The following is a 14,272-nucleotide window of genomic DNA, read 5'->3' as shown; positions in this document are numbered from 1 at the left end:
TCAGAGACTAATGGAACATTTAACTTTCTTGGTGTAAATTACACAATAAAACCAAATAACCTTGGCTGGGAAGGGACCAGTTCAGAGACATCAATTTTCAATCAAACTACATCAATTAGCAAATTCAGAGGGGTCAAGTTTCCCTCGATTACAATGTATCAAAATAGCAATTACACAGTGCCTTTTAAAGGCTACATTCTGAGAAAGAAAGTCAAGAGAAACATAGTTTTACTTCATTTTACAATTTACTAGCTCTTCCAGTGTTTCAGAGAGATACAGGGTTTCAAAGATCTAACATGAATGAGACATCATGGGACAGAAAGTGGACTTAGAACATACTGAACAAACATCTTGATTGAATCAGTCTACTGGTATAGTTTTTCAGTCTACTGATGTAGTTTTTCAATCTACTGGTGTAGTTTTTCAGCCTACTGGTAACTAGTGATGTCAGTCTTCCAACCAGGCGATTTTATAATTCACAGGGGAACCTAAATATCCTAAAATTAAAGAAAAAAAGTTAATTTACTTATAACCTAAGTTTTAATACCTGCATTCATTTGTTACCTCAATGTTAAATCTGTATTTATTTGCCCACATTCTAATCTATTCCCCCTAATGAAGATCTCATCTATTCCTTGTCAGTGGCTCAATTACAATGTGAAGGGTACCTTAGGGATTCATTCAGCCAACAATTATCACAATATTTTATTTTCCTCAAAATCTGATAATTTATGGCTCCTAATAATAGTCAACCAAAAACATCTCTTTACCAAGAAAGCAACACTTGGAAGCATTGATTAAGACTGTGGTGAGCCAGGCGCAGTGGCCCATGCCTGTAATCCCAGTGGCTTGGGAGGCAGACACAGGAGAGGCGAGGCCCTAAGCAACTTCATTGAGAACCTGTCTCTAAATAAAATACAAAAAAATGGCTGGGGATGTGGCTCAGTGGTTGAGTGCCCCTGGGTTCAATCCCCAGTACAAAAAAAAAAAAAAATGTGCTGGGGAAAAAAAAAAAGACTGTGGTGAATGAAAACTAGAGAAAGAAGTACCAATATTGGCCAAGGGTCAAGAGCAGAGTGCACTTGCCAGGGAATCTCATGAATAAAGTCACTATTGGGATTTTCTGTTTTTCTCCACTCTTAGGTTGAAATATGTGAGAAAGAGGATTGACTACTTATGATCTTTAGGTTGCAATGTGCATGTAAATATGTAATAGGAGTTCTTCTGTTGCATAAACACAGAAAGCATACACAGAACAAGCTAGGTTCTTCTTTTCTGGCTAGGCCTTTGCATATACAGAACTAACTTACCTAATGCAGGGCTCACACAGCATCAGCAAGACTGGAATATGCTACTGGACAAGACATTGGCAAACTCAGTCCATGCAATACATGCACATGCTGGATTAAACATCAGTGCTAACAGAGCTGAGAACCAAAATGAACGTACCTTTAAGTTGCAGAGAAATAAGCCCTTGTTCTTTTTTGTTCGTTTGTTTTGTTCACACTATCTCATACTGGTTATTTGTTATGGCACGAGAGAGGTAATAGGCTAGAAAGATTCCAACTAGCTGAAAAGAGAATACAAACAATATTAAACACACATACATGAGAGAGCTTGAAGATCTCAGCATACAGATGTATTATTCTTTCACTTTTAATTCACCAACAATTTTTTGAGTTTTTATAGTTATTTTTGATGTTCTACAGACTCTAAATCACATTCAAAGAACATAAGTTTTACTGCTACTGTGACCCAGAATTTCACAACTGGCACTGAAGGAAAATTCAGGAGTTATGAGTTCTGAAGTAACCATCAGTGATTACCAGGGAAAAAATAAGGATATGGCTTAGAATAAGCATCTTATCAAGTAAAACCTCCATTGATGAGGGCATTGATTTTCTTGAAAAGCAGTGCTGTGATAATGTAAATGTTCTAGAATAATATTCGTGTTGTTCAATATAGTAGCCACTTGCTCTGTATGGTTACTGAGCACTTTGGGGCCAGAGTAGCTGAGATTTTGATTTTATTTAATAATTAGAAGTGCTCAAAACAGGCCACTGGCTTCTGTTATTAGTACAGATTTAGATAGTTCTACATGCTACTTTATAAATATATTAGGACTACCCTTGGATTAGTCTTTATTTTTAGAATGTTGAATATAAGGGACAAAAATTCCATGCCCTAAAAAAACAATTTAAGCCACAACACAATTTTTTCATGCTACAGCAAGAAGCATACTTAGGAAAGACAACTCAACCTAAAACATAATGTCCACAAAAAAAATAGGCACATATTGAATGTGGAGTTGTGTGATCTTAATTTTCATAGGCTGGAACTTATATGCTACTCACACTAGGGTAGCTGCAATCCAGGAAAAATCCTGATGTTTTTAGAATCTTGAATGATTGCTAAAAGAAAAACAAGGTTCCTATCCATCTCATGTTTGTTAACTGAGATGTCACTGAAACAACAGTTCATGCCTTGGAACAACAAAAGCCATGGTAATGATAATAAAAATGTAGACAACTCTGTACTTGTGGAAAGTTGTGAAGAAAAACCTAAGATACAAGATACAGTCCCTCCTTAAATAAAACAAACCTAAAGAATGACACAATCAGGGCTGGGGTTGTAGCTCAGTGGTAGAGTGCTTGCCTCGCATGCATGAAGCACTGGGTTTGATCCTCAGCACCACATATAAATAAAAATAAAGACATTGTGTGCATCTACAGCTAAAAAATTTTAAAAATTAAAAAAAGAATGACCCAATCACAAATCAAAATCAATACTATGTGTTATGGTTTGGATGTGAGATGTCCCCTGATAGCTCATGCATGAGTCAATGCAAGAAGTTTTATAGGAGAAATAATTTTGATATGAGAGCCTTAACCCAATCAGTGAACTCATCCTCTGATGGGATTCACTGAATGGTAACAGAAGACAGGTAAGGGTGTGCCTAGAGGAGGTGGGTCCCTGGGGGGGGCGGGGGGGTGCCTTTGGGGTATATTTTGTATCTGACAAGTGGAGTCTCTCTCTCTGCTCTCTGATCATCATGTGAGCTGCTTCCCTTTGCCATATTCTTTTGCCATGATGTTCTGCCTCACACCTCAAGCCATGAGGAATAGAGCCTGCTATCTATGGACTGAGATCTCTGAAACTGTGAGCCCCCAGATAAGCCTTTCCTCCTGTACAGTTGTTCTTGTCAGATCTTTTAGTCACAGCAGTGAAAAAGCTGACTAAAATATTATGTATACAAAACAAGTCCACTCTACCACAAAAAAAATAAAGGATTTTTATACTAGATGGCTGAATTTTTTTAAAAAAAAAATGTCATTTCTCTTACATTGCTCCCACTATCCAGGCCCCTAAAGCAAAACCTTCAAGCATTAAAAGTGAAAATCTTCTAGTTTATACCTACAGAGGAATGAAATATTTCCTAAGGAATGAGGAGACTTACCTGGAAGCAAGCAACTCCAAAGGAAATTCCTGCAACAACTCCCATTTCTGACTCTATAATGGTCATCACCTTTATAAAACAACCCTAATGGGAGGGGGAAGGATCATTAAGTACAACACAAGTAATCTATTTTTCTATATAATACTTTGATCATATAGCTTTTGCAGAAAGATGAGCTTTAACTACTATTAGCCTATCATTTTTATTGAAATCTCTTTTCCTGTGTATGTTCTCAATATCAACTATTTCCACTTATCAATTATAACTTTGAAAGTATTACTTGCTTATTGCATGAAATCAAGTCATCACCTGCCTGCCTACTTCAGATTATGTATATTAATGTGAGCAAAAATTAAATATTGCATCAACTCTGTATTAAGCCCTCAAATATTGTCAAATTAATTCTAAATGGCTCCTTGCAGGGGGCATGGTGGTGCATACCAGTAATCCCAACAGCTCAGGAGGCTGTGGCAAGAAGATTGTGAGTTCAAAGCCAGCCTCACCAACTAAGAAAGGGCCCTAAACAACTTAGGAAGATCTTGTCCCAAAATAAAAAAAAATAAAAAGGGCTGCAGATGTGGCTCAGTGTTTAAGCAACCCTGGGGGTTCCCTTATACCAAAAAAAAAAAAAAAGATTCCTTACTTCATTGTTTACTTTATCTGCATCTTTTTGTGGAGAACAATCTTCAAGTTTACAGCAACTCTTGGGAAATCCTGTTTCTATGTAATATTTAGTATCTTTCCAATCATTATAATCGGTGACACCGCAACAATGCAACTGAAAAACCCAACAAAACATAGTTCATATTACAACTTGGGAGTCAAGCCTGACATCATCTTCTAATGCAATTTGTGCTCAAAACAACATTTATTGTATTCAATGGTCTCTCACCTCAATTGATTCAAGAGATTCTACTTGGTTCTAACACCAAGCATAATTTTGGACTCACCTTACTTTCCTGCTATAGTAGGCACTAACAGTATTTGTCTATGATGTAGGTGGGAAGGGAAAAAAACATGTACACAAGTGAGAAGAGTCTATATTTCAAGTGAACAACATAGTTGACTGACTATCCTTTTCTCTGAGGCAACATAGGATTTATTCCCCTCTTTAGAATCCACCACCTATAACCAACTTACCGTACTTTGGATCTTGTCTACTGCTTCACTTCTATAATCTCCCGTCGAGTTGTACTGCTTTAAAGCTTTCTCATAATTAGTCTTAAAGCTGTTCTTAATCTATAGCAAAAAAACACAATGCCAGTAAACAAATATTCTAGAAAGTTCTTTTGATTTCTAGGGTCAAATAGGAAATTCTTGCATGTATCTTTGATGTATAATAATTAACTTCCATCATCTAGTCCTGTCTTCTTAGGGAATATAGTATAGCTGAGGGGACACTAAGCAAAAACATCACAATGTAAGACAATAACCATGACAATTTCAAAGTGTTGTGGGATGTGAGATAATTTATTTATCCAAGTGACAGCTCTGTACTGTCTATTCCACACCCCACACCCCTAATTTTCTCCACTTTAAACTGACTATAAATTTGAGGACTATGGAATGAAGCTACAAAACCTAATTTGGGAAAATGTACTGTTTGTTAGACACTCTAATGAACTTTTGCTATTCACTGAATGATTTCATAGCAACCCCAGGTACCTTTAATTTTCTTTTGATGATTGTCAGTCTACAATTTTCTAAGTTTTCATTTATAAAATCAATAAGAGTGGGCCAAAATTTTTACTAGAAAGCCATTATTGTAGGCTACAGATTGAAAACAAGGTTTAAATGTAGCTTTAAGTTAATTCTGCTACCTAATCCATTTTTATTCTCTAGAGGATACATTTTACTAGATTTAAGATTCCCTAACTCACGTTTACCTCATGTCTGAAAACAAATCCTACGATGGCAGCAACCAGTTCGACCAAAAAAATGAGAGTCAGAAACATTGCATACTGTGGGATAAGAAAGAAAGTCCAAGTCAGCATAAATAAGATTTATTACAGCTGCAAAGGGAGGCAAAGGGGGAAAATATTCTTCTCAGTCAGTTCAGCATATTTTTATTGAAAAGGGCAGGGGAAACAGTATCAAAATATCTACTTTGAAAGTGGAAATTGGAGTGGAGAACTGTTACTTGGCAAATTTTCATAAGGAAAATTGTAAAGGGCTGTGGCCAGTTCCAAGAAACAAAGTCCACAACATATTAAGACTTTTCTAAAGTCAAGAATCAATTTTACTGAAAACAAGGGCTCACCAGTTTCAGCATCCATGCAGAAGCTCGGCAGGTAGCAAAACAGCCAAAGGTGCCCAAAAGAATAATGACAGTGCCTGTGCCGATGAGCACGAAGGGGACGTTGGTGGCCTTCTCATTTAAAAGTGAAAAATAATTTTCCAGGCTCACCTTGCCCCAAATGCCAACAGCAAGAAGGATAACACCAGTGATCTACATGAGAAATCAGAGAATAGAAAGTTAGGCACTGTATACATTAGCATTTTCAAATCACAAACCAGGAAGTACTTAAGACACAATGGGTGTGAGAACTAATTTAGCAGTCTGATGGCCCAAGCATTGTAGCTGGAATATGGCAGACAAGTGGGGAGGGTGGATGAGGGTATGAAGGGGATCTTCCCATCAATGTAGGCCATAGGTAAAGCATCTTGTCCAAATTCTTTAAATTCATCAGTTTTATTGTTGTAAAAACAAGCTCATGGTATATTTGCCTGAGGAATGAAAACTTCCTTAACCCTCTTACTCCAGTCTTAAAGAAGAAAACCTTCCTGGAGGGGAATAAAAAAAAACAAAACGTGTTTTTGAGTTCCAGAAACCTCCCCCATCCCCACTCTCTATTAAAAGATCTCTCTAGTTTAGGGTTGAACAGGATTACAAAGGGATAGTATACAAAAGCAAATCCAAGAATAGATTGGCGGGAGTGGAGCCAGACTATACTTACCTGTGAGAAACACTCCCCTCTTACGAAGCAGTGAAAAGAAAGACACTAGTAGGCAAGCGTGCCCTCAAACTGGCCGGGCTAGTCTTGCCTCTCCAAATGTTCATGGACACCCCTTCGCGTGCTCTGGCGGTTTAACTCCCTTCCTCGCCTCGCGCTTCGAACTGCGAACTCAGAACGTCTGTGTCCCAGCTCACCCTTCCCTTACCGTGACCCCGGTGCAGACTCGATGCCCAGCTACTAGTCGCCAGCGCCGGGGGTCCCAAAAGCGACAATCGCTCAAACCCCACCCCATCCTCGACCTGAGTTCCCTCCACTCAGGGTCACACACACACACACCCACATCTAAGCCCGGAATCCCGGACAGTGCCTGGACGCTTCCGTCTCTCACCCAGAAGATGAAAGTGTAGATCAAGAGAACGCTCTTGAAACAAGTAATGACTGGTTTAGTCTGCAGTCTCCGAGACGGGGACGCCATGTCTATCCCGAGACCCTGCACCACCGCACCAGGCGATCGAACAGAGCGAACGAGACTCTGAGTCCCCGAATTTCTCCGGAAACTTACGAGCGTCTGCAACTGAGAAGAGCCGGAAACACTGTAGGATTTTCTAGAGGGTGAGGTGAGGGAGGCTGTCCGGAAAGTGGCGACGATTTCCGAGCACCCCCTGCCGAAGGTTACCGAAAACTGTACACAAAGGTTCTAGTGTCAGAAATATCTTAGATCTTCAGTGGAACTTGCTTCGATTTTTTTTCCTCCCGAAGAATCTTACCCGCCACCCCCCACCTCTCTCCCGCCCTTATAACTTCCTCATATTGTTTGTATCGTCAGCACCGCCCGCAGTGCTTTATGATTCGGCCTCCCTGGCCACTGCTGCCCCTAGAAGGAAAAACAAAAGAATAAGAAAGGTTAGAAACTATATAAGAACGTTATTACGTGGGAAAATACCCACAAGAAATATATTTCCAAACAAAAACAAGCAGATTGCCAAGCAATACATACAGAAGCATTTGTTTAGACAAAAAGTGAACTTCTGGTGAAATCAGGCTGATTTTACTCCTCAATTTTGCTCTTGATTTAAGAACATTGTTTTATTGAGGGAGTGATAATAAGTGGAAGGAAATTATCACTTTTTGAAAGAATTCCAAAGCTAAGTATTAAAAGACAATAATTTCAAAATGTCCTTCAGGAGTTAGCAAACCTCCATTATCCCACTGCTTTCTCGTCCCCTAAGTCATTGGAAGGTTGAGGTGAGTCACTAAGGAACACAGAATTCAGCCACTAACTGTAAACTTATAAAAAGGGAGGGTACTACAGAGAATGCCAGGTAAATGTGAGGCCCCTCTGAAATGTTAGTGAAAAGCACTGTGTATTCCAGCCCCCTGATTCTTCCCATTAAGAACCAACTGATCACAGAGATTAAAACCTAATGTCACAAAGCTAATATCACAGTCAAAACTAGAGATTCCTGTGCTTTCTAATCCAGGCTGCTGCTTCTATTTTAACAGATGCTTATTACATTTGGTTTTGGGGTGTTTTGTAAGACTGTAAATTAGTACAACTATTTTGAAAATCATTATGGAGGTTTCTCAAAACACTAGGAATGGAACCACCATATGGGTCCAACTTAGATAAATTTCTTGGTATTTATCTAAAAGAATTAAAGTCAGCATGCTATAGCAATACATGTATACCACTTTACAGCAAGACAATTCACAATAGCCAAGTTATAGAACCAGTACAGATGTCCATCAACTGACAAATGAATAAAGAAAATGTGATTTTATACACACACACACACACACACACACACACACACAAACAATAGAGTTTTATTCAGCCATAAAGAAGAAAGAAATATCTTTTGCAGGAAAATAGATGGAACTGGAGAGCATAATGCTAAACAGTCAAGGGCCAAATGTTTTCTCTCATGTGGAAGCTAGAGAGAAAAAAAGGGAAAAAGAAAAGGGACAGTGTCATGAAAATAGAAAGGAGACCAGTGAGTAAAAGAGGGAATAGGGGGAAAAGAGGTGGTACTGGGTAATGAGATTAACCAAATTACATCATGTATGTGTATGAACGTGTCACAATGAATCCCACTTTTATGTATGATTAAAATGTACCAACAAAAAATAAATAAATTCTAAAACACTCAATTTTCAGTTTAGTAGAAAATATACACTTCATGAAACTTTCTTAGGCCTTTCTGCTTCCTCTATAAAAATATATCCTTATATAGGAAAATACAGTTACCCCTAGGAAATCTGAGTTGAAACTAACACAAATATGTTCCTCTATCCATTCAGTGAAACAGAGCATTGAAGTTTTATAAATGGACATCCCTAGTAAATCATGTCGTTTAAAGTATGAAAGTGAAGTCGTTTTTCGTCTTAAATCATGTATGTACTTTCAAGTTTCAGTATGTATTGTTAACATATTGATCTATATTGTTATTGCACAGAATTGTGTTAATGTCTGATTTCTCAACCAAAGTGTAAGTTCTTTGAGGGCAGAAACTGGATGTCAAATAAACGTATGTTATCTCTAGAGCAGTGAGGTTAGAAGGCATTATCAGTTCCCCATCCATCCGATCTCATCATCATTGACATCATCATTCACATCACAAGGAGCCATTTACTGCTCTGCAATTGCAAAAAGTCCTCTTTTCATGGAGTAGAGGTGGATGCCCAAATTTTTTATGCTTGAAATTTTGCTTTAAACATATACCACATAACCAGAAAACAGGAAAATTCCATTGATTTGGTCACACAGAGCTTCACTGTTGCTTTGAATATTGACCTAGGACCAGCTCCTATAACATCTTGCCAGACAACTAAGGTCCAAGGAACAACTATTGGAGAGTGAATTATTGCACTTTCAGTCTTTATCCTAAAATTAGAAAGGCCTAACACAAAGAATGGATAAATCTCACACACACACACACACACACACACACACACATCCTATGAGGTATCCTTGTACTAAAACCAAGTATCCAAAGAAGTCTTGCTAACTGCATCTTAAAAAGAAAGTTTCTTTTGAAGCTTAGGTTTGTACCATGTCCTGGAAAGGGTTTTCACTTTGCGCCTGAGAGCAAAGAAATATTTCTGTGGCTGACAGAAAAACAAAATTGCTAAAAGCAAAAGCCACATCTTATTTCCAAGAATGTGTTGACTTTTCTCCTCACCCTTCCTCTGCCACTCACAACGCTGCTTTGTTTGAACAACATCCTTGCCAAATTAAACCAGAGACTGACTTGGAAATTAATATTCCTATGGCCACAACACCTTGCACTAATGCCTCCCACACTGCTACACCCAGTCCCCCTCACCTCCCACCTCTGCCATGCCACCAAACTCAGAAGTTCAGTTCAAACCTAAGCCAATGTCCAGGTCAAAACCCAAACCAAAGGGATAATTTCATCTAAGGCAATTTAAAAAGTGTTTCTATAGTCCATAAGATAATTTTTTCTTAAAATATTAATAATAACTGTAATAGTGAGCATTAACTATGTACCAACCACGGTTGCTAAGCACTTGATACTGGTTACCGTGTGAACACATCACAAAAGCTCTATTATGAGATCAGCAATGCTACTGCCCTCATTTTACAGGTGAAGATACAGGTTTAAAGAGACTAAGTAGCTTCCCTAGGTCTAAGCTCAGCCTGTGTCTGTTTCCTTCATCAGAAATAGGGCCTACTCTCTGATGAGACATGGCAGCTGTTGTACAGCTATCTTGGCTCAGAATAACCGAACAAAGACTGCTGTTGCTCAGACATTTAGCCACAAACAAGGGCTCTTTGGAGCCCCTGAAGCATAAGTAACTTCATGATTACCCCAATTCTGACTTGCTCTTGGGAAGTTTGCTGAGGTTTACTCTTGCCTTCACTCGAATAACACAATTCAACATTTACTAGAGATTTGTGTCCCTTCCCCATTAACTTCCTGTAACCTTCATGATTAGGTTTAAATGGCTTTCTTTGGCAGACATCAGGCAAGGGAAATGACAAACAATATTTTGCTTTTAAATTCAGACCTCTCTTGTGCCACTCCGACCTTCCACCCCTTCTAAACACCCCCACAACACACTCTTAACCTATTCCCCACTTTTCCAGTATGAATTTTTTGTTCCATACCAAGACAATATGATTATCCCCTCAATAAGCAAGGCTTGTTCCCTACTCCCTGCCCACCCAAACCCAATTTTTCCCTCTACTCAATGTCCATCTTCACCCCAACTAAGTGAGAATATTCCCTTCCCACACCCCACCTCTTTCTCTAACATCAGCACTCATAGTTTGACCAACACTCACTCTAATTCAGACCTTTAATCAATCACTATAGTACCTGCTTTACATTTCTACTTACCTACTCTACATCCTGCTGTCTAGATGTTCAGAAACTACAGAAGAGCCAGTGTGGCAGGGCTCCTGCACTTTCTTTTATACCCTCCTGAACACTCTAGGACATAATGCTCAATTGATGAGCTCATTGGGTGCTTAGCCAATCCCTATTGAGTTCATTGCTCATTAAGGTCTTGGCTGGTCTCTAGAGGTACCTGCACAGTAGTTACTCAAGGACTGATTATTTAAATCAAATTAAAAACTAAGTGTTTAAGACACCCCAATATCACACTATCATAAAACTGGAAAATTAAGTTGAGCTGCTAGATGAGATCTTGAGACATTCCTACTCTGTGTGTTAGGAACCAGTAAAAAGGCATCTGCCATTTCACTCAGAATACATTTTATCTCTTATTCACATAATAACTTTTCATAAACACACATAATAAACTTTAATTTTCTATTCCCTTTTCTAGCATCTCTCCAATTACTCTTTGGCTAAGTGCCTATTATGAAATTTCAAAGTACCTCTTCCTTATTTTCTGAAAATGCCATATTTTATGTTATGATCATGTGATACCTTATCTTTTCATCAGTTAATTCATGTCCTCAATTAAAAATTAATTTCCTGAATAGCAATATATACTTTATTTCCTATTGTCTCTTGTATGTTCCTGTTATCCTTCCCTGAAATTTCTCTTGCTGTGTCCAGATTTTGATCATTTTTTCATCTACTCTTTTCAGATTCTCCATGAAACCTTTCAATCCCTGATATCATCTTCTTCAAAACTCATAATAATATAGTTTGGGACATAAAGAAATGAAAACTCCTTTTTGAATGGTATCAAACTTTACAATCAATACCTGTTTTCTGACAAAGTTGTTTCCAGTCAAGCCTCATTGAGCTTTGCTGAGATCTCACCTAGGTAAGTCAGTTTCTGTATCTAGTAATTTTTTTAAAAAACAATACTTTATTGACTGCTTTTAAGATTAGTTGAAAATGGTACCAAGCATTAAGAAATTTAATAAGTTTAATATGTATTTTGTCTATGTCTTTGTCTTATCTTCCCATCCAAACCCTACAGATAGGTGGGATTTTTTTTAACTTCCTCACAGTATGTATTCTACACACATAGAAGTTGCTGTAAAAATAAATTTTAAAGTAACCCCACTTGTTTTAGATAATCTCTCCATATTACTTTCCCCAGTGCTTCACAGGAATGCTGTCCCTCTCCTATCACTTATCCTATTTATCTCTCTATGATTTCCATATTCTCCCCACTTCACTTTCTTCTTTGACCTTTCTTTGTTTCACTCCCTCTAGCTTTAAGTGGGATTGAGGCCCTATGCATCTCTGTGTTGGGCACTTAGAATAAGAACAAGACTAAAACAAAGCCCTTGCCCTCTAGGACCTCACAGCTTACTAGGGGTCAAAGATAAATTTTAAAAAAATGACCATAAGCACAACAAGTTCTATAATTGAAATGCACACAGTGTGCTGTTAGAGATAAGGCAGGCAAAGTGAACTACCTCTGACCTAGATGAGCTGGAGGAGCCTTCTCAGCAGAAAGGATGCATACAATTTCAACAGGCCAAGAAAGAAGGGAAGGTAATACAGAGTAAATATGTACAAAGGCACAAAAGCATGAAAGGAAGAGCAAAAAGATCAGTGTATCTAGAATGAGGAATCACAAGATGAATGTTTAAATCTAGGTTGAGGACACAAATAGGGTTTGTTTGTGAAGGATATGGTATGCCAAGCTAAGAAGGTCAGACTGTATTCTATGCCAAGAGGGAGCCAGTGAAAGTTTATTTTAGAAAGAAAACAACCCTGATAGAATTTATTGCTTTGCCTGTTCTGTCTCTCATATTCTATTCTCTCTCCCTCCCTCCCTCCCTCTCTTTCTCACACACACACACACACACACACACACACACACACACTCACACACACACACACTCATTTCTTATATTTACTTTTTCTTAACATATGAATTCAGAATCAACTTCTAAATTGAATCTTCTATCCCAATCCTATTTATTCAATTTTGTTTCCTCTCACTCCCTTGAACCATCTTACCCAAAGGCCCCTCCCACTCTGATCTAACAATGGAGCTCCTATCTATGTCAATTTCTTTGCCTGAGAATAAACCAAAGTTCACCACTCCCCAGACACCTCCCTCCTCTCTCCTTCTAGAGTCCTGAGTCTACACTATAGCTTCTAGCACTTTGTTACTGTATAGTGTTCCATAGTTTTCTAATTATCAGTGTCCCCCTTCTCACCCCTACTAAACATAAATTATCGGGAAGCTTGAAAGTAAGCTCAAATAAGATGAAGGATCACACATGCCTTTCTCACTACTGTATCCCATATGCTTGCCTTCTAGTAGATGACCAATAAAGATTCCTGAACACACACAATTGTAATTAAGAATATTTTTGCTTGATGTCTGTCTCCTCCACTCCATAAAGGCAGGGATTTTTATACATTTTGTTCATTGATGTCTCTCAAGCACATAAAACAATGTGAGGCACATAACAAATGCTCAACAAATATTTGTTGAATTAATTAGGATGTCAGGGATTTTGTCTTGTTCCCCATTATATTCACCATCTCTGTGTGACACAGTAGATGCTTGATAAATTTATTGAATGAATTAGGTCAAGATCATGTCTTCTGTTACTCTATTGCTGTCACAGTTTTGAACACATGGCACATATTCAATATGTATTTGTGATTAATTTGATATGAAATAGTTTCAGGCTGGTTACTAAACTTTGTATGATTTTAAGTAAAGTTCTTCCCTTGATGACTGAGAAGGAATTACCAATTTGTTTATACACATAGAAGAAAAACCCTTTCAACAATGGTTAAACATTTTTTCATCTACAACCACTAATTTTTCAAGAGGATATAAATATTAACTTTGAGGAAAGAAAGAAAGTAAAGATCCAGTCTGTACTACTCAAGAATAATCTCATTACTGAATATCAAGATGAAGAAAGCTTGTTTAGTTAAGAGAAACAGCTCTCCATCAGAGATGACTGGTAACTATTTAGCAATGGCTACAAATTTGCCTTGCATATATCATTTAGATTTGCTTAAAATCATCCCACAAAAGCTTCTCTAGGCATGCTTTTCCTCCATTCTTAATATGAAAAATCAGTCTTGATTCTTCTGGCAAGAAAGGCATGGTAAAATTAGTGAGGTAGCTCAGTTCTAGAATGCTTGACTGTCATGTGGGAGGCCCTGGGTTCAATTCCTAACACCACACACAAAGTGCATGTTATTATTTTTTTTTGTAAAGATAATTTTATCAGAAACTGAAGTCCTGAGAAATTAGGTCATTGGCACAAGGATTTCAAAGCGTGCGTGACCCTGTACCATATAGATGGTAAGGCAACTTGGAGTTTGAGAGTACTAAGAAATTATAGAAGAAATCTCCAGGGAATGTCAAAGTCAGCTAACACTCTTCTCTTTTCCTTGGAGTTTGTGAAATTCCTTTTCATTCAATCCTG

General features: G+C 38.0%; 1 protein-coding gene across 2 annotated transcripts; it reads right to left on the bottom strand.

The window, feature by feature from the left end:
* Window positions 1-226: 226 nt before the first annotated feature.
* Window positions 227-7,153, bottom strand: Tspan6 (tetraspanin 6). 2 transcript variants are annotated; one of them, XM_077106701.1, is made up of 8 exons: window positions 6,803-7,153; window positions 5,718-5,906; window positions 5,344-5,418; window positions 4,598-4,696; window positions 4,101-4,235; window positions 3,458-3,541; window positions 1,450-1,570; window positions 227-497 (listed from the first exon to the last, which is right to left on the bottom strand). In XM_077106701.1, exons 1-7 carry the CDS (start codon window positions 6,887-6,889, stop codon window positions 1,502-1,504), a joined length of 738 nt encoding a protein of 245 aa, XP_076962816.1. In that variant the 5' UTR covers window positions 6,890-7,153; the 3' UTR covers window positions 227-497; window positions 1,450-1,501. The 2 variants fall into 2 exon arrangements, with proteins under 2 accessions (XP_076962816.1, XP_076962817.1); XM_077106702.1 differs by having other exon boundaries at window positions 6,977-7,108.
* Window positions 7,154-14,272: the final 7,119 nt, after the last annotated feature.

This window comes from Callospermophilus lateralis, chromosome X, assembly GCF_048772815.1.
Source record: "Callospermophilus lateralis isolate mCalLat2 chromosome X, mCalLat2.hap1, whole genome shotgun sequence".
In the NCBI taxonomy this organism is placed as follows: domain Eukaryota; kingdom Metazoa; phylum Chordata; class Mammalia; order Rodentia; family Sciuridae; genus Callospermophilus; species Callospermophilus lateralis.
The sequence above is the reverse complement of the archived record's forward strand: the minus strand, read 5'-3'. Positions and strand labels throughout refer to the sequence as shown.